The sequence below is a fragment of the Octopus sinensis genome, linkage group LG14 (genome assembly GCF_006345805.1).
Source record: "Octopus sinensis linkage group LG14, ASM634580v1, whole genome shotgun sequence".
Lineage (NCBI taxonomy): Eukaryota > Metazoa > Mollusca > Cephalopoda > Octopoda > Octopodidae > Octopus > Octopus sinensis.
Genome location: NC_043010.1, coordinates 49,135,022 through 49,159,111, shown reverse-complemented (window position 1 = coordinate 49,159,111; position 24,090 = coordinate 49,135,022). Strand labels below are relative to the sequence as shown.

General features: G+C 36.0%; 1 protein-coding gene across 1 annotated transcript in view; it reads left to right on the top strand.

Annotated features, from left to right (window-relative positions):
• Positions 1–24,090, top strand: part of LOC115219481 (lateral signaling target protein 2 homolog) — a 134,874-nt gene that overhangs the window by 80,946 nt on the left and 29,838 nt on the right. Inside the window, exon 2 of the mRNA XM_029789654.2 lies at positions 14,831–15,109. Coding sequence (XP_029645514.1) covers positions 14,831–15,109 — 279 coding nt within the window. The remainder of the gene's footprint in view (positions 1–14,830; positions 15,110–24,090) is intronic.

The window sequence follows — 24,090 nt, the reverse complement described above, 5'->3', positions numbered from 1 at the left end:
ATTCTTTTGTAAGCCCAGTACTTATTCTATCGGTCTCTTTTGCTGAACTGCTAAGGAACGGGGACATAAACACACCAGCATCGGTTGTCAAGCAATGCTAGGGGGACAAAGACAGACACACAAACACACACACGCATATATATATATACGACGGGCTTCTTTTAGTTTCCATCTACCAAATCCACTCACAAGGCTTTGGTTGGCCTGAGGCTATAGTAGAAGACTCTTGCCCAAGGTGCCACGCTGTGGGACTGAACCCGGAACCATGTGGTTGGTAAACAAGCTACTTACCACACAGCCACTACTTTGTCGCATGGAATCAAATCAAACTGTTTTTAAGTAATATAAATGTTCGTGCGTGTGTGTGTGCATGCGCACACAAAACAGTGGGTGTGTATATATTTTACGTATATGTATATTGTTAAAAGATATATAGATGCCAGCAAGCGATTGAATAGAATTAAAAATACATTGTGGCATTTATGTACCATATGAGTTGTATTGGCACTCCTTTGTCGTTTTCATGCTCTGAAATAGAAGGAACCAGTTATTTGTTCTGCAAGGAAACCTGTAACAAACAACAATATGATTCACAAATATATGATATAATAATATGGAGAAAATATATACGAGTTTGGTGTTGGGAAATAATGTTGCAAAATTTGAAGTGGGTGAGAGAGACAGACAGGGTGAGAGAGAGAGAGAGAGAGAGAGAGAAAGAGATAAAATTTGAAATCAATTATTACAATAGTGGTATTTTGAATGAAAGCAATGGCTGATGGTTTATAGAAATGTTATAATTATTTAGACCAATTTCTTTCAAGAAGGAAAAATACAGCGCAAATTAGTAAACTTGAATAATTTGAAATTAAAGAGCTTGGGAAAGGAGAGGCAACCTAAAATGTGTTAGTGGTGGTGGGCAGCACTGGTGATAATAGTAGTTGGGAGACTAGTGATAGCAAGGTGGCGGAGGGAATGTGGTCTTGAGATGGGGAAAAGGACTGGAATAGTTGTGATCTGTGTGGAAGGAAAGAACTGTGATTGCCATGGAAAGCTGTTTGATGGAGGTGGTGGTGCAAGACTCCTGCCTCTTTTTCTCACAGCATTTTTTGTCTTTTTTTTTTTTAACTGTCAGCTCTTTTGTGTTGTCACGGATCTGTAAGAGAGAAAGAGAGGCAAAAAAAAAAAAGATGTTTTTTTTTTTCTTGTAACTTGTGTGGTATTTTGGCACTGACATCTCCTTCATTTAAATAAAACCTCTTATTCCAATAAATATATTTTTTTTTACTAACCCACCACAAGCAGAATGTTAGATTACATTTTCAAACACAAATACAGTTGTGTTTAGTGGTTGTAGACTCCAGAGCTTGCTCTTATTTATAAAAACACGTGTGTGTGTGTGTTTATTTCCATTTGTGCTCATCAATGTGCTTGCATCTATTTATTTGTATTTGTGATTTTTTTTCTCTCCTCACCATTAACTTAAAAAGCATGCTGTTTGTGTGAAAAACACATTGAATGTGTATGCTGGCATTTGTACTGGTCCGTGTGTTTGCATGTATTAATGTGTTTATTTATACACGTACATTTCTATTAGTTATCACTATAAATGTTAATAGAATCAGATCTATTATTTCCATATATGTATGTTTGGGACTATAGAAATGGACTCTGTTTCATAATTTCAGGATTAAGGTTAAGTTCCATTTAAAAAAAAAACAAACTTTTATTTCAAGAAAAATAAAGATTGCTCAAAAAAAAAAAAAAGGTCCATAAATTCATTATAGATAGTAAGGTTGATGGGTTAATTTAAGCTTTTGTTTGTTTAATATTATGATAATCTTTAAGGCTGCAAACTGGCAGAGTCATTAGCACGCTGGGCAAAATGCTTAACGGCATTTCATCTCTTATGTTCTGAGTTCAAATTCTGCTGAGGTTGACTTTACCTTTCATCTTTTCAGGGTCGATAAAATAAGTATAAGTTGAGCACTGGGGTCGATGTAATTGACTACCCCCTCCCCCTAAATTGCTGGCCTTGTGCCAAGATTTGAAATGAATACTATGCTAATCTTTAGTAATTTGGATGTACTGAATTTTTTTAGATCAAAACTTTAGCTCATTTTTGGCTAAAAATTGTGAACTCTGCTGCCATGCAAATTGAAGAAAAAAAAGCATTGGTAAAACGTATTAGGGGTGCTGAAATGTTTCTGGTTTTAAGGATATTGCGAAAGTCCTGGTTGGAAGCCCAACCATCTGAATTCTTTCACTAAAGCTTAGAAAAACTGAAGGACTGCTGCAATAAGTGTGTGAATCTGAAAGGGGAATATATTCAATAAAAACATTAAATGATCCTGTTGTATTTTCTTTTAGCTAAAGCCAGGAACCTTTCAACATCTCATACTTTGCAGTATTTCTTCTGACTATATACATTGAGTTTAAATCTTGTTGAGGTTAAGTTTGCCTTTCATCTCTGCAGGGGTTAATAAAATAATGTACCAGTCACATGCTGAAGATTGAGGGAATCACCTAATCCCCCCCCACCACCACCACCACCACTCAAAATTCTTGGCTTTGTTCCTAAATCAGAAACAATTATTGTTTTGCTGTTTCTGCCTGTAAGTCCTCCCGAAGTTTCATCATAGCCATTCTTCCTTCTGAAGTTGATAAAATATGTAAATGCCAGTAATAAATAGATTACTGGAGGCAAACTATATACTTCTTTCTCATCTCAAAGGAAATCGTATTTATCATACAAAAGCCTGTGCACTTGAATTTTTAACCTCAATGATTTTAAGGTTTCCATAATAAAAATCCTTCTCTCAATTGAGATGCTTTGAAAATTCTTACATCGATGTTTTACCATAGTCTGCAGTTTCATTTATTTATTTATTTATTTATTGCTTTTAGTTTTGTTTTTAATTGGCTGAAAACCTTGTCTGTTGGTTAATTTTCATTGGGCAAGTGCCAAAGTAACTATGCATCCTGTTCAGTTCATTTGTGTGTGTGTGTGTATGTAGCAATGAATACAATAAGAAATGGATTTTTCAGAACTTAAGTTTGTTGTGTGTATGTATTCATGTAGATGTATTTGTTTATCTGGTAGTAATGGGGTAGGATCACACACACACATGCAATATTAGCACTGGTTTATGGTTTTAGAAATACATTTACCAAGCAAGAAAGGGTTAGTTGAATCAGGGTAGGAAAGTGGTGGTTTTTCAGTTAAGGGTAGGGTGGAGAGATGATTGGGTGGGTGAATTTGTTACTGAAACTGAGATTTCTAAGGGATTTATCCCTTAGATACTCTGGGTGTGTGTAATTTTTTTTTTTGTTTTCTTCTTGAAACCTCTATCTGGAAAGTAGATCTGGTGAAAGAAGAGTCCTTATCAAAATAGGTGCTGGTGAGTTATTTCAATGTCTCTGCTGGATCATGTTACAAAATAAAGAGATTTAGGTCATTTTTAGCATGATTTGTCTGCCTATTGGCGCTCTCTCTTGTTCTCCCTGTCTCTTGTTAAGAGGTAAAACTTCTCTGCTCACTGAACCTATTCAGGAAGAAATGGTTAATCAGACTACACTATATTATAGCTCTGTTCAAACTTGATTCTTTCTGCTCTCTTTCAAGAAATGTTCTTTTTTTTTAAATTTAAGAAAAAGTATGTAAACAATATTTGGTTGTTCCCTTCACACTGTAGTGTCATGTAAATTTAATTTGTTTTTTCTTCCTCTATTGATAGTGTTTGTGGAGGGTGGGATAAAAATAAATTATATAGACATTTGACCTTCAACCCGTTCTGCATTTCCGACTCTCTCTCTCTCTCAAAAGCTTCTAAATAACTTTTAAACACTTTGTCCTCAACTAGCTCACTTAACACTGAAACACAAATTCACTACCAGGAACCAACCGGAAGCTTTATCAGATCAACTTGAATTGTGAGCAATACCAGCTTAACCTTTTAGCATTTAAACTGACATTGTCAGGCCCAAATATTCCACCTGCTTCTATGTTCAAACTAACCAGATCTGGCCTCTCATATCTAACCTACAATGTCATTCTAATAATAAAGAATCACACTGAAATCTTGACACAGTGTCATGCAAGATTAATTCAAAACAATATGAAAACATGAATAAATAACCATTACATTTGACAGAGTAATCTGAATGCTAAAAAGTTAAAATGTAAGGGCATTCCAACTTCTGCTTGGCCTTCTCCTCTTTCATTTTTCTGGACATAGTATCCATTCTGTCAATTTACTTTACCATTTATTGTCCTTTCTTCTTGTGAAAGACCACTTCTAAGTTTTTATTTTCCAGATAATATCCGTTAAATTTGTTGTCACCCTTATCCTGCTGTTTCTTCACATATCCATTTTGTTAATCTTCAATATTCACTTGTCATAGGATGACAAAAACAAAGTCATTAATTTTAAATATTAATGACCTATAGGGACACTATATTTCATTATGCAACCTAATACTGTAGAACACAGTATTGACTTATAAAAACATCTAATATACTTTGTAATATGTTATGGTTGCAAAACGAAATATGGTGTCCCTTTACTCTCTTTACTCTTTTACTTGTTTGTCATTTGACTGTGGCCTTGCTGGAGCATCGCCTTTAGTCGAGCAAATCGACTCCAGGACTTTTTCTTTGTAAGCCTAGTACTTATTTTATTGGTCTCTTTTTGCCAAACCACTAAGTTGCAGGGATGTAAACACACCAGCATTGGTTGTCAAGCGATGTTGGGGGGACAAACACATACACATACAAACACATACACATACAAACACATACACATACATATACATACATATGTGTGTGTGTATATATATATATATATATATATATATATATATACACACACACACACATACATATATACGACGGGCTTCTTTCAGTTTCCGTCTACTAAATCCACTCACAAAGCTTTGGTCAGCCCGAAGCTATAGCATAACAGACTTGTCCAAGGTGCGACGCAGTGGGACTGAACCCAGAACCATGTGGTTTGTAAGCAAGCTACTTACCTCACAGCCACTCCTACACCTGTGGGTCATTAATATTTACGTACCAGCTTCCTGGAATGAGTTTAGTCAGTAAAATTGGTATATCCAATAATGTTACACTGCTATATTTAGTGGTTAAGTAATGTGTTTGTGGGTGATTCAAGTTAAAGATTTGGCAAAAGTGTAAAATAAACTATGCACCTTATTTTATTAATCATACTTTGTGTATAACAAAATTTTTTTTCGAAGATGCTCAAGCATTAGTATGGATTTTCTAAAGTCTTAAATTATACATTTAAAAATCAACACCACAGACCTAGATACCTTTGCAGGAGACCATTTGAGAACCTCTGCCCTACATTATAATTGTGTTGCTGTAGAGACAGATTATCCCTTATTTTGTATTAAAAAAAAAAAAAAAAAAACAGCCTTTGGTCATATGACATTGGATTATAGGATTAATACTGTAGTAATAATTTAATCTTTCTCATATTATAGATTATAATGCAATCCTGAAAGTAGGGGTTGTTTTATAAGTAATATTACTCTTGAAGCTACTGTTGAATCTTTAGTGCATATATTTTTGCTGTTGTGTGTATGTGTGTGGTTATACCTAAGTTCAACAATTTGTACTTTAATGGTTTTTTTTTGTATTTTTCAACTTTTATTACTATTGGTACTAGAAGATTCTAACTAGAAGGATGGTTGTATGACTGAAGGATGGTTGGATGGATGTGTGACTGAACACTTTGCTTTGCATCCATGTTTTTGAGGTTTAGTCTCACTACATGGCACTTTGGGGCAGGTGTTTTTTATAGTCTTAGGCTGGCCTATGCCTTGTAAGTGTATTTGGTAGATGAAAACTGTAGAATCTCATGTGTGTGTATGTGAGTATATATAAATAAAAAATACACATTAAGTACAGGACATCACCAACGAGATAAAAATACGTAAACACATGAGAGACAAGTACAGGACAAAATATCAAAAGAAGATAACTTGCTCATCAGTTGTCGGATCTTTTCGGTTTGATCGGCAGTTTTTAAAAATAATTTCCATGTAACTAAACACTTTTAAACTTCGTATACTGGTAGAATGCGTTTATAAAACATCTTTTTCTCTTGGCTTTATTGAGAAAAAACTATGGTTTGTAAGATATTTGTTGGTTTTTTTCTTCAATTTCTGCAATTTCAACCAATCAATGACGTCTATTGAGGTGAAATCATTCTGTGCCATATGAATATGTCCCTTGTTTAAGAAACAGATTGGGTTTATTTACATTTGTGAAGAAAAAAAGATACCCTTCCCCTCACCACTAAACCTAACTCTCACCCTAACCCTAAAACAGATTGAAAAGCAATAGATCGATACTAGGGTCATAATTATGGGTGACAATTTCATATGACACCGCTAGAAAAAACTGCCAGTCAAACCGAAAAGATCCCAGTTGTCTACTGTTTTACTGACCCATTTTATGCTTTTAACGACGGGATAGGAAAACTTCATAAGACAGCAACATCCAGAAATTTTTGAAGTATAAAATTTGGAGAGTTAGGGTTTCAGATGAACAAACAAAAACAACAGAGTGGATGTACAAAGTAAGCACTCGATCAAGACAAACAAACATTAAGGGCTGTTAGGCCAAGATAAATTGTAATGGGTAACACCTGGGAGAAATTCCTAAAGGAAATAGAATAAACAGAAGTAAAATGTCAGGAGGCAACAGGAACGACATCCAGCCCAGTGGCTGTCCTGTCCAGAAAAGACGGCGAAAGAAATGGCCTATAGTCACATGTGAGCAAGAGGCATAGGAGAAGGGGACAAGAGAGAGGATGAGGGGAAAGAAACAAAAAGAGTGAGAAGGGAGAAAGGTTTATATATATATATATATATATATAGCAATAATAATTCTCTAAACGAGATATAGACAGTAACTGCTCCATAACAAGGGATATTAGCCATTTGAATGTGGCTAGGGACAGGGCAGGGCAGTGGGGGTGTTACTGATGCATTTAGCCCCAGGCGATCATCAACGTCATGGTGTCAGCCTATCTGGTGACGTTGATGATCGCCTGGGGCTAAATGCATCAGTAACACCCCCACCGCCCTGCCCTGTCCCTAGCCATATTCAAATGGCTAATGTCCCTTATGTTATATATATATATATATATATATATCTTCAAAGCGGTGCCCCAGCTTGGCCACCGTCCAATGACTGAAACGAGTAAAAGATAAAAGATTCATTCCAGCACATTACTTATCTGGTACTTGTTCTATTGACACTCTTGAAAGAAAAATGATTAGAAAAGGAGAACATTGGCAATAACTTGGATGAATGTATCTATACATGATGTTTTTAAGTGAGATTAATAGAACGGGGTGGTTGTATAGAATACACTGAGGGGTGGAAATCACCTACTATTCCCATCTCATCATCGATGTGACTGAATAAACACAATTCTTTCTATCTGAACTATAATCAATATTCTAATGTTTAATTTAATGTCACCTGTTGAGTTTTAAGCTAGTAAGGTAGATTAAATAAATGTGTGTCTATGCCCACAACACACCACCCCAGTTCAGTAACTGATAGAAGCACTTAAAGTAACTAGAACCTGACAGATCATATTTCAGTCTAACTTGTAACCGATACAAGGATATTTAGTGTTGTCGGTGTAATGGTGATTCGAAGAAAAGCCAGATAACAAGACCAATTTGTAGATTAAAAACACAATAAGAATATAGGTTGTAAGTTGAATTTCCTACAAGATAATAATTATAATGATAATAATAATAATAATAATGTTAAACTGAATTGAATGACAATCATAATAATGAGCATGTCTGTTTGTGTAAATAACTATTTTTACATATAGTTATTTTCCACTCCTATTTATAGATGTGATTTGTTTTAGTTTGTGTATGTGTATGAAATATAGCAATTGATGCCTACTTATTGTGAGTTAATGCCAGAAATCGAAATAGTTTGTATGAATTATCTGACCACACATTGTGCAGCTACATATATCTTCCATATGACATCCACTAAATTGGCTCTTGTTATCTGCCGTTAAGGTACTTCTCATTTCAACCAACTGAGGGAATAACATATCCAGGCTACCAAACCTAACCAAACTGCAATCGTTGCATTATGGTTTGTGCCAAATTCCCATAGCAGGTTTGCTGATGTTTCTCTAATCAGTGAGTCACTCCAAATGTATAATTGTTAACCTCCCTGTCACAGGTCTGTTGAAGCAAAATGGACCCATCCTTTTCAACTGGAAGAAAAAGACAAACATGACTGTGTACTAAGAAGTTTGCTTCCCAACCATATCATTCCAAGTTCAGTCCCATTGTCTGGCACCTGGGCAAGTGTCTATTATAGCCTTGGGCCAACCAAATCATTATATGTGGATTTGGTAGACAGAAACTGAAAGAAGCCTGTTATGTGTGTGTTTGTGTTTGTTCCCCCATAACCACTTGATAACTGATGTTGGTTTGTGTATGTCTCCCATAATTTAGTAGTTCAGTAAAAGAGACTTATAGAATAAGTACCAGGTTTAAAAAATAAGTACTGGGGTCGATTTGTTTGATAAAAAATCTTTAAAGGTGGTGTCCCAGCCTGGTTGCAGTACAATTGCTAAAACCAATAAAAAATAGAACAAATTCTAATGGTCTTGTTGAGGGCTTACAGCACTAACCACTTTACCACCATGCACCTCTTTTTACATATTTAACACCTTAACCATATTCTCCCAGAAGGCCAACTCTCTCTGAAATTCCTTTCTCACTCACGTTTTACCTACAGACACCGATTTACAGATACTGTTCAAAATAAATGCACACTATATCAATATCTTTCAAAGGTCATGGGCTGCGCTCCTCCTTCCTCACTAAATAATTAAAAAAAAAAAGAATCAAAGAAAAAAAAGAAAGGCATGGCCTGAGCGTTAGCACTGTTGCCATGCTGTACTGTCATTGTAACTTTTGCATCAGCATTCTTCAATAAATGGCTAGTCCATTATGTATGTGTGTATTTTATTTGTGTACATCATACATATTGATGAATAAACACTAGCAGTGCTAATTAATTTTCATTTGTGATATGTATCTGCATTGATTGGTGAGTAATGAGTTTAGTGTGGTTCGGTGATGTACAATGTTGTTAATTCACATGAGGGTTTGTGTGTTGGTAAGAGCAAGTGGATGGTGGTGGGAGGGGGGGGTTGTTTGATGAAGAAGTGATGTAAGTTCTTGGTAGGATATATCCACATCAGCGACAGATCAAAGACTTAACATGTTGGAATTTGACTACTTCTGGGTATGTTAGAGAGGGTGCTGAAAAGTTCCTGATTTTGGGTAAAAAAAAAAAAAAATACAGGAGGAAACATTCCCCTCTAGGATTCATACACTTATTGCAGTGGTCCTTCAGTTTTTCTAAACCCTGTAAAAGAAAAAACCCTGAATGTTGGGCCCCCAACCAGGCATTTCATGGTACCCTTAAAGTGAGGAATGTTTCAGCACCCCCTTGTAGATCCCCTCAGGTGAGAGATGACATCATTAAGGCACATAGAAAAATAGTGAACCACATATTTCTGCAACCTATGCCTGCATGGGAAAAAGGTACATCATATATTAAATCAATGGCGATGATGATAGTCATGGGAAGAGAGTCTGTTTTACTCATGGCCTCATGTTTACTGACAGCAAAGTGTGTTTTACACACACACACACTGTTAAATTTCCTGTGTCTTAAGGCTGGACAAATTTCCAACTGAATTATTGCCAAACAGCCTAAATTAAGTCATTTGAATTTGTTGCTTCCATCTAGGTCTCTAGACATTGATTGGCTTTTTGTTAGATGTTATAATACAATAAAGGTTTGTTTCGTTCTTTTGTGTTTTAATGTCTGTCTGCTGGATGCATCTAGCGAGCAGACATGTGTTTCTGGCATTAAATTTTAATATTTCACTGCTACATTCAATGCCACATTCACTTGAGACCGTATTCTTTTCTCTGGCATCAACTGTTATTCATACATAGTGGTGAAATGCAGTCATTGAAGCTTGGTAGCTGAGTGGTTAGGGCACTGTCTGTTTTCACCTGAATGCCATAAGTCCAAGCATAGCTATTAATCCAAGGTACTTCACTAACCACATTCAGCCATCATTAAAAAAAAAAAACAAAAAAAAAAACAGTCAATATTCTACTTAGTCATAATTCTCTCATTTGAGATTAGTAAGTGTTGGAAACTAATTAAGTATCTAAATTTGTTGAGTCATTTAACCCAACCTATTGTGATGAAAATGAATGTAAAATCATTTAAAAATGTTTTATATGTAGGTGCAGGCATGGCTGTGTGGTCAAGAAGCTCACTTTGCTACTATGTGTTTTGGGGTTCAGTCCCAACCAATGCCTTGTGTGTGAATTGGCATCTTTGTTTGTCCCCCAAGCACTTGATAACTAATGTTGGTTTGTTTACATCTCCATAACTTAGTTCAGCAATCCAGACAAGCTTTTTGTACCAGAAAACACTTGAAAACACTGTGTGTGTGTGTGTTGTATGTTGGGTCAGTCATTTTGCCGAAAATAAACATAGTGGATTTATTTTACTTTTATTTTTAGTTAACTAGTTACCCAATTAATTAATTACTTGACTAGTTGTTTAATAAGTCAATCAGTGGGTTTATTATAGACCTTTCATTTCCTTTTGCTACTTCATCAACGATGTGACCCTGTTGTTCCAGATCTGATGAAATAAAGCCAGTGCATGTATTTATGTTGGTATCATGACCCTCCCTACATTCAATATATTTCAACATAAGCTTTCATATCATGAATCGTGCAAAACAAAAAACTATATCCAAATGGTCAGGATAATGCCACTTGCTTGGAAGAGCTTCCAGTGATACAAACATTTAGTTGCTAATTGTTAGGTTAGAGAGATTTTTAGAAACATCTTTGATAGTTCCTGATACACTCCATGCTTAAGGCTTTTCACTTGGATTGCTATTTTTCTCCTCTTGCTTCCCAGCCACATGGTTCCAGGTTCAGTCCTACTATGTAGCACCTTGGGCAAGTGTCTTCTTCTATAGCCTTGGGCCAACTAAAGCCTTGTGAGTGGATTTGGTAGGCAGAAAATGAAAGAAGCCCATCATGTGTGTGTGTATAAAATTCATTATTGATAGAATTATACCTACTCTTAAAAGAAAAATATCACTTAGCCTGTGGTCTAATACTATTGAAATTATTAAATTATTTACTTATATATATATATATGTGTGTGTGTGTGTGTGTCTTTGCACCCCCCCACTACTTGATGACCAGTGTCTGTGTGTTTGTGTCCCCATAATTTAATGGTTCAGTTATAGACACCAATAGAATAAGTTCCAGGCTTAAAAAATAATACTAGGTGTCAATTCATTTGACTAAAAATTCTTCAAGGCAGTGCCCCAGCATGGCCACAGTTTATAATAACTGAAACAAGTGAAAATAAAAGATAATCAGATGCTGTTGTACATGTGATCTTCACTTAATTTAACCTTGAATAATATAGCATGTGATGTTTTAATAATTACGAAGTTTATTTCCTTAATTAGGGTTGGCGTGATATTCATAGAAAAATTATTATTTCTGATAGTATTTCAACAGAAATCTGTTGATTACTCATGTAATATCTCGTGATGATTTTTTTTTTTTTTTTTGTATATAGTGGTTGGGAAACTCAAGTGGTTTGAAATTTTTTTTTTTTAAACTTCCGCAAAGTTATAAAGTGACGACATCCTCAAATACAGGTTTGAAGTAAAGCTTACAAACAGACCGATCAATGCCTTGTGAAACAGTTTGGTAGACAGAAACTGTGGAAGCCCATCATATATATGCATGTGTTGACAACCAGCGTTGGTTTGTTAATGTCCCTATAGCTTGGTAGTTCAGCAAAAGAGACTAATAGAATAAAATAAGACTTTAAGAAAACAGTCCTGAGGTCAATCTGTTTGACTTAAACCCTACAAAGTTGTACCCCAGCATGGCTGTAGTCCAATGACTAGAGCAGGTAAGAAATAAGATACCAATAGACTTAATGGAACAGTTGCAAAATATAACACTATTTAGTGATAGATCAGCTAGAATGTGAACTGGAGATTTGCCACATTTGAAATGTAAAATGGGAATCAAATACAAATGAGATTCTCAACATTTGTTCATGGGGGTTTTGGATTGGCTGTTTGAACTAACCATTTTGTTATTTCTGTTGAAATACATTGCCCTTGCTCAATTAATTTTGAAAATAATGAAGAATTTAATAAAATAACCTTGTCATTATTAAGTTGGTGATTGGAACATAAATTGAAATTTCGGTGGAAAATATAAATTTAGATCACATAAGTGGAAGTTTATAGCATAGAATCAGACAGGGACAGTCTCATGTGATTCAGTATCATAAGGGGTTTAATGGTTAGACAGATCTAATTCAGCCAACTATAAAGCAATATTCTGTGAAAGACTTCTTTCCATTCATTTGAAATCCTTGTGTTTTGGAAACTTGCCAAATTCTTGACTTATGTATTGGAAAGTATTTTACTGTGCATCAGTGACTTTTTGTTGTTTCATTTTTTCATAATTACATAGATTAATCAGGCAGGGGTTGGTGCAAAGCCCATGACCTTTGCCAATCCTCATAAACAGGTGAAATTGATGTGGTTGATGTTCAGTTTTAATGTCACAGGAAATAATGGTCAGGATTCATAAAGAAAACATAAAAAACATTAAGCAGGGGGCTAGGTGATGGTTAAGTTCAAATGCTTGTTACACGGAATGCTGCTAAAGGAGGTCATGTTTGTTTGTTGGAGCAACAAGGACCTTCGAATCAACCTCAAGGATGACTGATTACTTGCACTGTGACTTTGTTTGAAGTAGAGTTGTGCACTGTCAACCTCACATTCTTGCCTATGACTATCTTCAGTAGAGTGGCAAGACCAAATCAAGATGGACTGAGGGTGGAGACAGATTCTATGACTGACCAATATGTCTTACTTGATCTTACTCTCTGCACTCCACAATGTGTTTCTGCAGCTACCTTCCCCTCTGTTGAACTGTGAAGGTTTCTTCTGCAGAGTCTGCTGGATACAGTCTTCACATATAAGACCTAATATGTTGGGACTCTGAGTTCAAGTAAACCTGGGAACAATGGTGGTTAAGCAGTGGTTCCACATGGTAGACAGAAACTGGAAAGAAGCCCATTGTGTGTGTGAGTGTCTCATTTTGACACCACGCAAAAAGTTGTAAATGAGCATCAAATGCAATGTTTTACATTTCCAGTCTTCTATGAAAACATGCCTGGTCATGGGGAAGTATTATACTGTGTTTGGCTAGGATTATCAACAGGAAAGGAATCTGTTTGCAGAAAATCTCTCAACAAATTCTGACTCATAGAAGCATGGAAAAGTAGAAATTAAAACGATATAGCATGTGTGGGTGTTTGTTTGTTTGTTTGTTTGTTTGTTCTGAGTTCAGATTCTGCCAAGGTCAACTTTGCTTTTCATCCTTTTGGGCTTGATGAAATAAGCACCAGTTGAGCACTGGAATCGATGTAATTAACTTGACCCTTCTCTTCCCCCTCCCCCCAATTTCAGGCCTTCTGCCTATAGCAGAAAGGATATATTACATGTGCATGTTTGTATGTATCCTAGTCTTGCCATCATTCAATAGTTGTAAACAAACATCACAAATGATGTTCATTTCGAATATTCCGTGAAAACCAGCCTTGTCAGTGGGGAAATATTACTTTACTTGGAAATGGGCGAGACTTAGCAAAAGAAAGGGCATTTGGTTGCAGAAAAGGGGACGTTAAAATAATGTTGAAAAAGAGGAAAAACTTTCATAGATTAAGAAGTACCTTCAGAGCAGTCATATTTTCATGTCGTGGTTGGTGATTATTGTTTAAAAATGTTTTTATTAATTTATGGTCGTAAATGTGCACAAAAATTTTCTCATAAAAATGTTTTTGTATCACAAAAAGCATCTGCATATTGAATGTATATAATAAGCTTAATTATTATTTTATGCAGCTAACCTTTTTGTTATTAACTAGGCATTAATTTCTTATACACATATTTCCTTTTGTGTGTTGATTGACAAAATGTATGCACACACACACACACACACACATAGCTTAGAGAGAACAGAGTTGTAAAGTATTGATTTCTCTGCTTTGAGTCATGGGAAATGATTTCACTCTAAAAAGCTTATTCAGTTTAAGCACTGAGATCTGTGTCAAGAATGTCATAGGTGTTCGACTAGAATGTCTTAGGTGTTAAACTGAATGAATTTAGTTCACAATCTGGAGTCGAGTCTAGGCTGTAGTCATTTTACTTTCTTTCCATTGTGTATGCTATGTATATGAATGTAATGTCACATCTTTGTCTTTTATATCCCTAAAATACTATGTCTACCAAGAGAAGATACAACTAGAGTGATTCTAGTTCTATGCAATGAAACATTCATCATCATCTTATCACTATTTAATGTCAATATTCCATGCTTGCATGGTTTGACCATTTGACGGACTCCAATGTGTCTAAAGAGGACATTTGTACTCCAGTGCCTCCTTTGGCATGGCTTCTACAGCTAGATACCCTTCCGAATGCCACAATGATATTACTTTGTTAAAAGCTGTAAATAAATAAAGAGAAAGAATTCAGGGTTTTTTAAAGACAATTGATGCTTTTTTTTGTTTTGTTTTGTTTTTTCGGTTTAATATTTTTGACAAATTAACATTTGTTTCAATCTATTTTAATCATTTCGTTTTCTTCTATTTCAGAAGTCTGATCGGTCCCTTTTGGCTCAATTCTACTATGCAGATGAAGAGCTGAACATGGTGGCTGCAGAGCTGGACAGCTTTGACGGTCATAAAGACCCTGAACGCTGCACACTCTTAGTCAACCAGTTACGTGGATGTCAGGACAAAGTGCTCAACATTATCCAAAAAATAATGGATAAAGCCATTGACGTTGATAGAGCTAACAGAGATTTCCGTGTAAAATTTCCAGATGATGTTTTGCAGGAAAGCCTTGCTGGTCAACTATGGTTTGGAGCAGAGGTAAGTTGATTAGTTGATTCATCATCATCATCTAATGTCTGTTTTCCATGCTGGCATGGGTTTGACAGTTTAACTGGAGCTGGTAAGGCCAGGGGCCACACCAGGCTCCATTGTCTGATTTGGCATGGTTTCTACAGCTGGATGCCCTTCCTAACACCCACCACTCCACAGAGTGTACTGGCTACTTTTTATATGGCACCAGTACCAGTATTTTTAATGTGTCACCAGCAACTATATCAATTCTGTTGTGGTGGATGGGCCTTGAGTACAGCAGTGTGCCAGATATCTTAGTCCTTAGTCATTTCCGTCAATACTTTGTTCCATGTTTTCCTGGGTCTCCCACTTCCAGAAGTTCCGTCCACTTGAAGTGGTTGAATGCTTTTGTTATGATAGAAACGTTAGATACTCTTAAATCAGATTCATTTAAATATTTTACAGTGTTTTGTTTCATTCATCTGTATTGATGCAGGCATGGTTTTTGTGTTATGAACCTCACTTTGCAACTATTTAGTGTCTTCTTCTGTAGTCCCAGGCCAACCAATACCTTGTGGGTGAATTTGGTAGGCAGAAACTATGTGGAAGCCTGTTTGTGTGTATCCTAAAACTGTTTGACAACTAGTGTTGGTTTGTTTATGACCAATAACTTAATGGTTTGGCAAAAGAACCAGAATAAGCACCAGATTTGTTTAAAAAAGATACTGGGGTCAACTTTATTGACTTAAACCCCTCAAGCTTGTTTTCCAGCATGGCCACAATCCAATGATTGAAACATGTAGAAGATAAAATTTGGATTTCAAAGACAGGTCAGAATGCTGGCTTTGCCTCCAGGGTTGGTAAAATAAATACTAACTACAAGTTATAAATAGTTATAACTTTGCTCTGAAGTGAAATAATTCTAACAAGGAATTCAAACCAATTTGTTGACATAAAATAAGTAGTGGAAAATTGGGTGAACTATCTAATTCTGGAAATTTATACTTGAGCTTAATTTCAAAAATATTAATGTACCCTCATTATAGCACTACATTCAAACGGAAGGTTTAATTGACTATAAATGGAAAATAAACACCTAGACTACTCAGAATTAGGTGATGATCTGCACCAAGAAGAGTCGATTCTGTATCCCAAACTGTAATATTTGTTCCCCTGCGTATCCTTCACAGATTAGTTTCTTCTTTAACATGTCCCACTTTCTAATTTTGGTTTAAAAGATGTTCCTTTAAAAGGTACATTCTAATTGGAGTCGGGGAATAAATTATCAGAGAGATCACATTTCTCCTTCACTTTGCATTGTCTTGGACCCTTAACTCTTCATGGAGACAGGAAGGTACATTTTACATGTGTTTGGTATTTTTTAAAATTGACTTCATCATCATTGTTTAACATCCATTTTCCATGCTGGCATGGGTTGGATGGTTTGACTGAGGACTGGCAAGCCGGGAGACTGCACTAGGCTTCAATCTGATCTAGCAAGGTTTCTACAGCTGGATGCCCTTCCTAATGCCAACCACTCAGGATTAAAATTTGTCCAAGGCCTGTTCTTAAACTGCTGTGCTTAAACCTCTCTTTGGAGGATCTGCTGTACTCAGGCCTCTTTGGATCTTCGAAAGTGCAGTAGATCTTCGAAAGAGAGAGGAAGTGACAGAAGTAAGAATTGATGTCCAGCACGGGACTGGTACTTAAATTTTTCCATTCTGAAAGGATGAAAGGTAAAGTTGACTTTGGCAGGATTTGAACTTAAGCACATAGTTCCAGAACACCCAAACATTCTTTCTATCTGCTAGTTTAACAGTTCTGCCAAGTTTTCATCTTACTTCTCATTTCTTCTCTCTCATAAGCAGCCCTGCCTAAAACTTTAGATTTCTCTTTTCTTTACAGTGCATAAACATTTAGTTTTGTTGGGATTGTATATTTGTCTCTTTGACTGACTGACTGACTTTCTGGAATATTTAAGGCCATAATAGATTAATTTAATAATTAAAATTGTGAGATATGTGTCTGCTCCAAATGAGCTTTTAAGTTGATAATTATCATATTTTTATTGAAGATGGAGAAATTGATTTCTATATACTTCAGTAATATCATCACCTCTGATTTTTATCACACACATGCAATATAATACACACAAATACACAAATCATTAAAAAAAATTCAAGAAAATGTCAGCAGGGGAGGAGGGAGAATGGAAAGAAAGAAAAAGAAGTAATATTAAATTCCGCTACTGTGGTTTTCTAATCAGATGGTGACCTACTAATTGATCACTTTGATTATTGATCTCCAATCAGCATTAAACGTCATTTTGAAACATATTTAGTGAAAATATTTTCCACCTTCTTGATCGACCTTTCTTGGAATTGATCTGAAGACACTGTCACCCACCTTACGTAGTGAAAGCAGTGTGCTAAATCCTCCTTGGATTGACCTGACTCACCCAACTACAGGTTGTAAATACCAGCAAATTCGAATTGCTTGTACCTCTGTGTCAGCATAACTGGATGCTAATTGTGTATGTGTTACTGCTTGCTTTTAATTATTTATGTAGTTGTTTGCTTTTAGTTGTGTGTGTGTGTGTGTGTATATAAATGTAAAATTGTCAATTAACAAGATTCCTTTAGTTTAATATGTAACTTGCAGCTGTAGTTTGCATATTGTGTTACTCTCTATTTGCCAAGGAAAGACAGGTGGAGGGAGAAGCGTTGTATCAGTCTGTTGTGCACTGTATGTGCATATGCATTCTGTGACTGTAATAATAGGTGCTATTGTAAATATTTCCATGATGACACTCTGAAGATCACTTTGAACTGTGAAGACAAGCTGCTGGTTCGTGCAAAAAAAAAAAAAATCTGTTGTTAATTTGTTTATTTACAGAATGGTAGATGAGAGCAGAGTGGGTGGTTGACAGAGCTGTTGGATAATGTTAATCCTTTTGCATCTGTTTGAAAAAAAAATGTAATGAACTGAGAGAGAGAGTTCATTGCTAAGGTTCACATAAAGATTGTTATTAGAATTAATACTATTATTGTGTCAGCTGTGAGTTTGTGTGTATGTGTGTATTAGTGGTAAATGAACAGCTGTTAAATATAGAGCTTAGATGAGATAAAGAAAACCTGCTTTGTCTAGTCTACCTAACACAACAAACAGAAGAGCTGGCTAAATTAAAGTCAAGATAGTTTGATAAATCATAACACCGAGGGATAAATGAAAGTGCTAAAATTCTCAGCATTGGTCGTCACTAACTTTATAGTCATTATGAAGTTAGTGATGACCAAATGCTAAGATTATGATCAAGTGGTTGGTTGCTGTGTCAACATTTGCTCAGTTACTATAAGGATATGTTAGAGAGAAAGAATATTTTCAGACCAATAGACTAATTAAAAAAAAGTTCTAATTCTAACATAGCCACAAAACCTGAAATTTGAAGGAGAGGAATAATCTATTCTATTGACCCCTAGTATTTGGCTGGTACTTTATTGACCTTGGAAGAGGTCAAAGACAAAGTTGACCTGAGCAGGACATGAACTCAGAAATTCAAAGTAATACTATAGTGTTTCTGTCAATGCACCACCTTAATCATCATCATCATCATCGTTTAGCGTCCGTTTTCCATGCTAGCATGGGTTGGACGGTTCAACTGGGGTCTGTGAAGCCAGAAGGCTTCATCAGGCCCAGTCAGATCTGGCAGTGTTTCTACGGCTGGATGCCCTTCCTAACGCCAACCATTCCGTGAGTGTAGTGGGTGCTTTTTACGTGCCACCCGCACAGGTGCCAGACAGAGCTGGCAAACGGCCACGAACGGATGGTGCTTTTTATGTGCCACCTTTCTGATATAGGCACACGGCCTGAAATTTCTATGTGTGTGTATGCTCAATGATTGAATCAACCCCAGTGTGTAACTGGTAGTTTTGACTTTGAAAGGATGAAAGACAGAGTTGACCTTGGTGATGTTTGAACTCAGAATGTAAAGACAGACAAAACTCCACTGAACATTTTGCGCAGTGTGCTAACAATTCTGCCAGCTCACTGTCTTACTAATAATTTTGAGGCGAAAATCTCTTAAAGCTTGTGAATGGAATAGCCTGAGCTGATTGAGGCTACATCAGTATTTTGGCAGTATGTATTTTGTTACATGATTTGAACTCTTAAAACTATTTGGTATCAATAAAATCAAATAGCAGAAATATGAGCTAACTCTGAGCCTGTATGTGGAGTTGCTCAACCTGCTTGAAATAGCAGTTAACTCTCCAAGGGGCTACACACAGAGGGGACAAACAAGGACAGACAAATGGATTAAGTCGATTATATCGACCCCAGTGCGTAACTGGTACTTATTTAATCGACCCTGAAAGGATGAAAGGCAAAGTCGACCTCGGTGGAATTTGAACTCAGAACATAGCAGCAGGCGAAATATGGCTAAGCATTTCACCCGGCATGCTAACGTTTCTGCCAGCTCACCCATGTACTAATGATTCTGCTAACTTGCTGCCTTTACACACTGAAATATTGTCATTCACTTGTCTACTAAGTAAATGGAGTTAGATGAATATCCTCAGATAAAGATTACATAAAGCATGAAAGAAATAATCCATTAATACTATCCACATGGAAAACAGCAAAGTAAGTGTTAATGTGTACAGTGTATATGTATGTGGTGAGTACAGCACTATGTTGTGCTGTGTTCTTGAGCAAGGAACATCATTTCATATTGTTCCCATGCACTAAAGTGAAAAGGAGTACCAACTGACTGCTGGTACAACCTTCACTTGTTCCAGCTGTCACATCCTCAGTATTTCACTGTCAATGGTGGAGCAAGAGGGTGTCTATCTGGTCTTTGCTGTGGAAGTATCTAAATTTCTAAAACAATTAGTGAAAACTTGGTACCAGCTACTAGGTTGCACTGATTTGTGAATGACAGCTAAGTACTTTTTTTTTATGTAACTAGTATGTTAAGCAAGTTAGGTGTTGCATTGATTAATTTTATATCTTAGTGTTGTATAGTAATTTTTTTCTGGATAATTGATTTCATTTATAGATTTATTTATTTAGCTGCAATCATTAAATTTCTGTACATGTTAGGCAATATTAAATCATAGCAGGGTTTGTAAACTTGTAATATTGAGCAAAAATTCTTCCCTGTGTTTGGTAAATGCCATAGGCAACACTACAATGACACTAGTGCTAAGTTATACTGACCTTTTCTTTTCTCTAGGACAATGTTTAGTCCAGTACTCCATGGTGAGAAGCAATAAAATTGAGGTGAAGGAATATGTTTATTTAGAATTGGCAGTAAATATATGCTGAGACATGATCTCATTGAAATCTCACACAGAATAAAAGCAGGATGAAAAGTGTTTGTTTTGATTAACGATATGCTCAAAGCATTGATGGATAAGAGCCTGTGTGTATTGTCCCACTTGTGCTCTTATATGCAAGACATGTGCTGCTATGAATAAAGAACAGCAACTTGCTATGATATAGTGGTCTCTGGAAAGATCCATGCTAAGAATATCATTGCTAGAACATATCTGAATCAAGGTAATTTGAGAATCAAAAGCACGAGTTTTGCTAGGCTAGACATGTTGCAAGGTTCACAGACAACAGGTGGATCTGTGCAGTTGTTGAGAAGTATCTATTGGGAGAGCTCACCTGGAAGAGACCTCCAAGGTGATAGGAAGATGGCATGCCAAACAGTTCAGGCCCAAATGGAGAAGAGTGCAGTGAAGGGAAGAATAGAAGTGCATTGTGACCACCAGTGTATAAGGATGTATATAGGCTAGTCTGGTTTATAAAAAGGAAAAATATTCTGTATTCAGAGTTTGGGCTTGGTTAGAGTTGCAATTAACATAAGTTCCGATCAGTCAGATCAGTGCATCTTAGGAAATCTTTTGTTCTAATCACTGAAAAAGAAGCTTATGAATCCATATAAAGATGTGATTATGAATCCACTTAAAGATGTGATCTGTTTTCCCTTCCATTTTGTTTATACATACCAAGCCTAATAGATCCCATCCATAATTTATACACTTGTTTTCTTGAATCAATTCTAGTGATACGAATGATATTGAAAATTTTTTGCAATTGAAACGGTGCAAGCATTCTCTCAAGTATTAGCCTTCAAGAAGTGTCTACATTCATTTGGACAATTTCTGTCTGTTTACATTATAAGTATTTTTACTTAATAGGACAATATATACCATTTGGTGACCCCCACTACCACCACCACATCTCTGTACACAAACTTTTCTAACTTTGTTTGTTCCTTTATTGTCAATAAACTTGTTATGTCTCTTGACCCCTTTATCCATTTTCTATAGCCAACGCTGCTATTTAGTTTATACTTCAATTCAGCCCACACGATCTAGTTTGTATTACAGTCTCGACTGCTGCGCCAAACGAATTTGATACTCCTGCTCTAGGGCATCACTATTGGCATGGGGACAGGAGATTTTTACAGTAGCCCTGTGTAGCTGCTGGTCTTCCATTAAAAGATAATCCTGTCTAGGCTTGTATCTTGGAGACATAAAAAGGCTAGGCTACCTACTTGTTTACTTGACCTACTAGAGATAACTAAATTTCTTTCATTTGAACTGTGTTAAGATGACATTCTCAATGCTTTATTGTTTCTCATTTATGGAAACTATGAAGATTGCAAAGTGGGTAGACAAATTTAACATGTTTAATAAAATAGATGGTTTTAAAACTCTGTCACAAAAAAAAAAGATTTATGGATAGGGCTGTGTGGTAAGTAGTTTGCTTACCAACCACATGGTTCTGGGTTCATTCCCACTGTGTGGCACCTTGGACAAGTGTCTTCTACTGTAACTTTGGGCCAACCAAAGCCTTGTGACTGGGTTTGGTAGATGGAAACTGAAAGAAGCCCGTCGTATATATGTTTGTGTGTCTGTCTGTCTCCCAACATCGCTTGACAACAGATGCTGGTGTGTTTACGTCCCCGTAACTTAGCGGTTTGGCAAAAGAGACCGATAGAATAAGTACTAGGCTTACAAAGAATAAGTCCTGAGGTTGATTTGCTCGACTAAGGGCAGTGCTCCAGCATGGCCGCAGTCAAATGACTGAAACAATTAAAGAGAGTTTTTTTTTTCTCATTAGTCCTTTTGAGACCAACTCACCTGAGACTGTCTCTTGTTCTATCACACAAACTTCTTGTTTTTAAAGTAATCTAAATTAAAATCTTCCGTCAAAATTTCGTTTTCATTTTTAAAATAACAAAGGATTTAATGAAACAGCTATCATTAATAAGCTCATGTTTGGAACAAATTAATTTGAACAGACATATAGTAACAAAAGGGTTAACAATGAGGTTGAGTTGGGGTAGTTACTTAGGTTTAGTTATTTAGGATTTCTCACTTTGAGAATCGTTGTATTACATAATGTAGCTCTAGGTACATTGGCTGAAATTTCGAAAATAGATTGAATGGTTATAGCTGGAATGCTTTTCATCATATATTTATTTAATCAGGGCTTGTCTGGGACTAAACAACTATTAACCACTCATCCATAAAACAGAAATAAATAGTCGTTATGTGTCTTGCTTCTAGCTTCAGTTTTCTCTTTCTGTGCATTTTAGGTGGTCCATTTAGTAGTCAGAGGTTTTTAGTCTATATGAAATGACAGAAGCTTGTTTCAGATGGGAAAATGTTTTATAAAGATTCTGGCAAAATGATAGCTAAAATGCTGTTTGTGTTATATCTAGAGAGTTAAAATTAACACTCTTTACTCTCCTTTACTCTTTTACTTGTTTCAGTCATTTGACTGAGGCCATGCTGGAGCACCGCCTTTAGTCGAGCAAATCGACCCCAGGACTTATTCTTTGTAAGCCTAGTACTTATTCTATCGGTCTCTTTTGGCGAACTGCTAAGTTACGGGGACGTAAACACACCAGCATCGGTTGTCAAGCGATGTTGGGAGGACAAACACACACACACACATATATATACATATACACGACAGGCTTCTTTCAGTTTCCGTCTACCAAATCTACTCACAAGGCCTTGGTTGGCCTGAGGCTATAGTAGAAGACACTTGCCCAAAGTGCCACACAGTGGGACTGAACCTGGAACCATGTGGTTGGTAAGCAAGCTACTTACCACACACAGCCACAAATAAATGATTTAGAATTTATCAAAACAAAAACAAAAAAAGATTATTTATTTATTGGCTTTAGTCAGAGGAAGCAGGGCATAGCTCATGACCTTTTGCAGGGCCTCTGAGACTACTGGAAGAAAAGAGAATGAAAACCACAACTCATAGGTTGCTGTATTGTTAAACAGTTGATAAGGATATCAAGCTGTCCTTAAAAAAAGTAAGTTTGAAGGGTCATGCCTTGAATGAATTTGATCATAGGTTTGCTCATCCATAATAGTACCAAACTGGGCAGCTGACCCACTATAAGTACAATATCTAAGCAATATGATTATGGTTGAAGGGCAGTGGAGATAGTTGCACTATATATCTAAATGAAAGTGATTATAATTATAAGATGTAGATATTTCTTGGTTCTACATTCATTATAATCATTTTCATATTACATATGATACTTCCAGCATTTTTATAGTTTATTAATTCGATTTTTATTGTTCATTAAATTCTTGTCTTTATTACTGCCTTTTCTAGTTCTCCACTAGCTTTATTGTTGATATTTTTTACATTAATTTTTTTTTCTTTTTCCTTTTAAATAGTTATAAAGTTACTTTTATTATCGTTAGGGCAGTGAGCTTGCAGAATGATTAGTGCATCAAAAATGCTTAGCAGTATTTCTTTTGGCAATTTCACTTGCTGAGCTCAAATGCTACATTCCATCCTTTCAAGGTTGACAAAATAAAGTGCCAGTCAAGTACTGGAGTTCGATGTAATCAACTACCCACTATCCTGCTAAAATTGTTAGCCTTGTGTCATAATTTGAAACAATTTTTTTGTTGTTATGAAGGTGGTGTATTGGCAGAATCAGTATGATGTCAGACAAA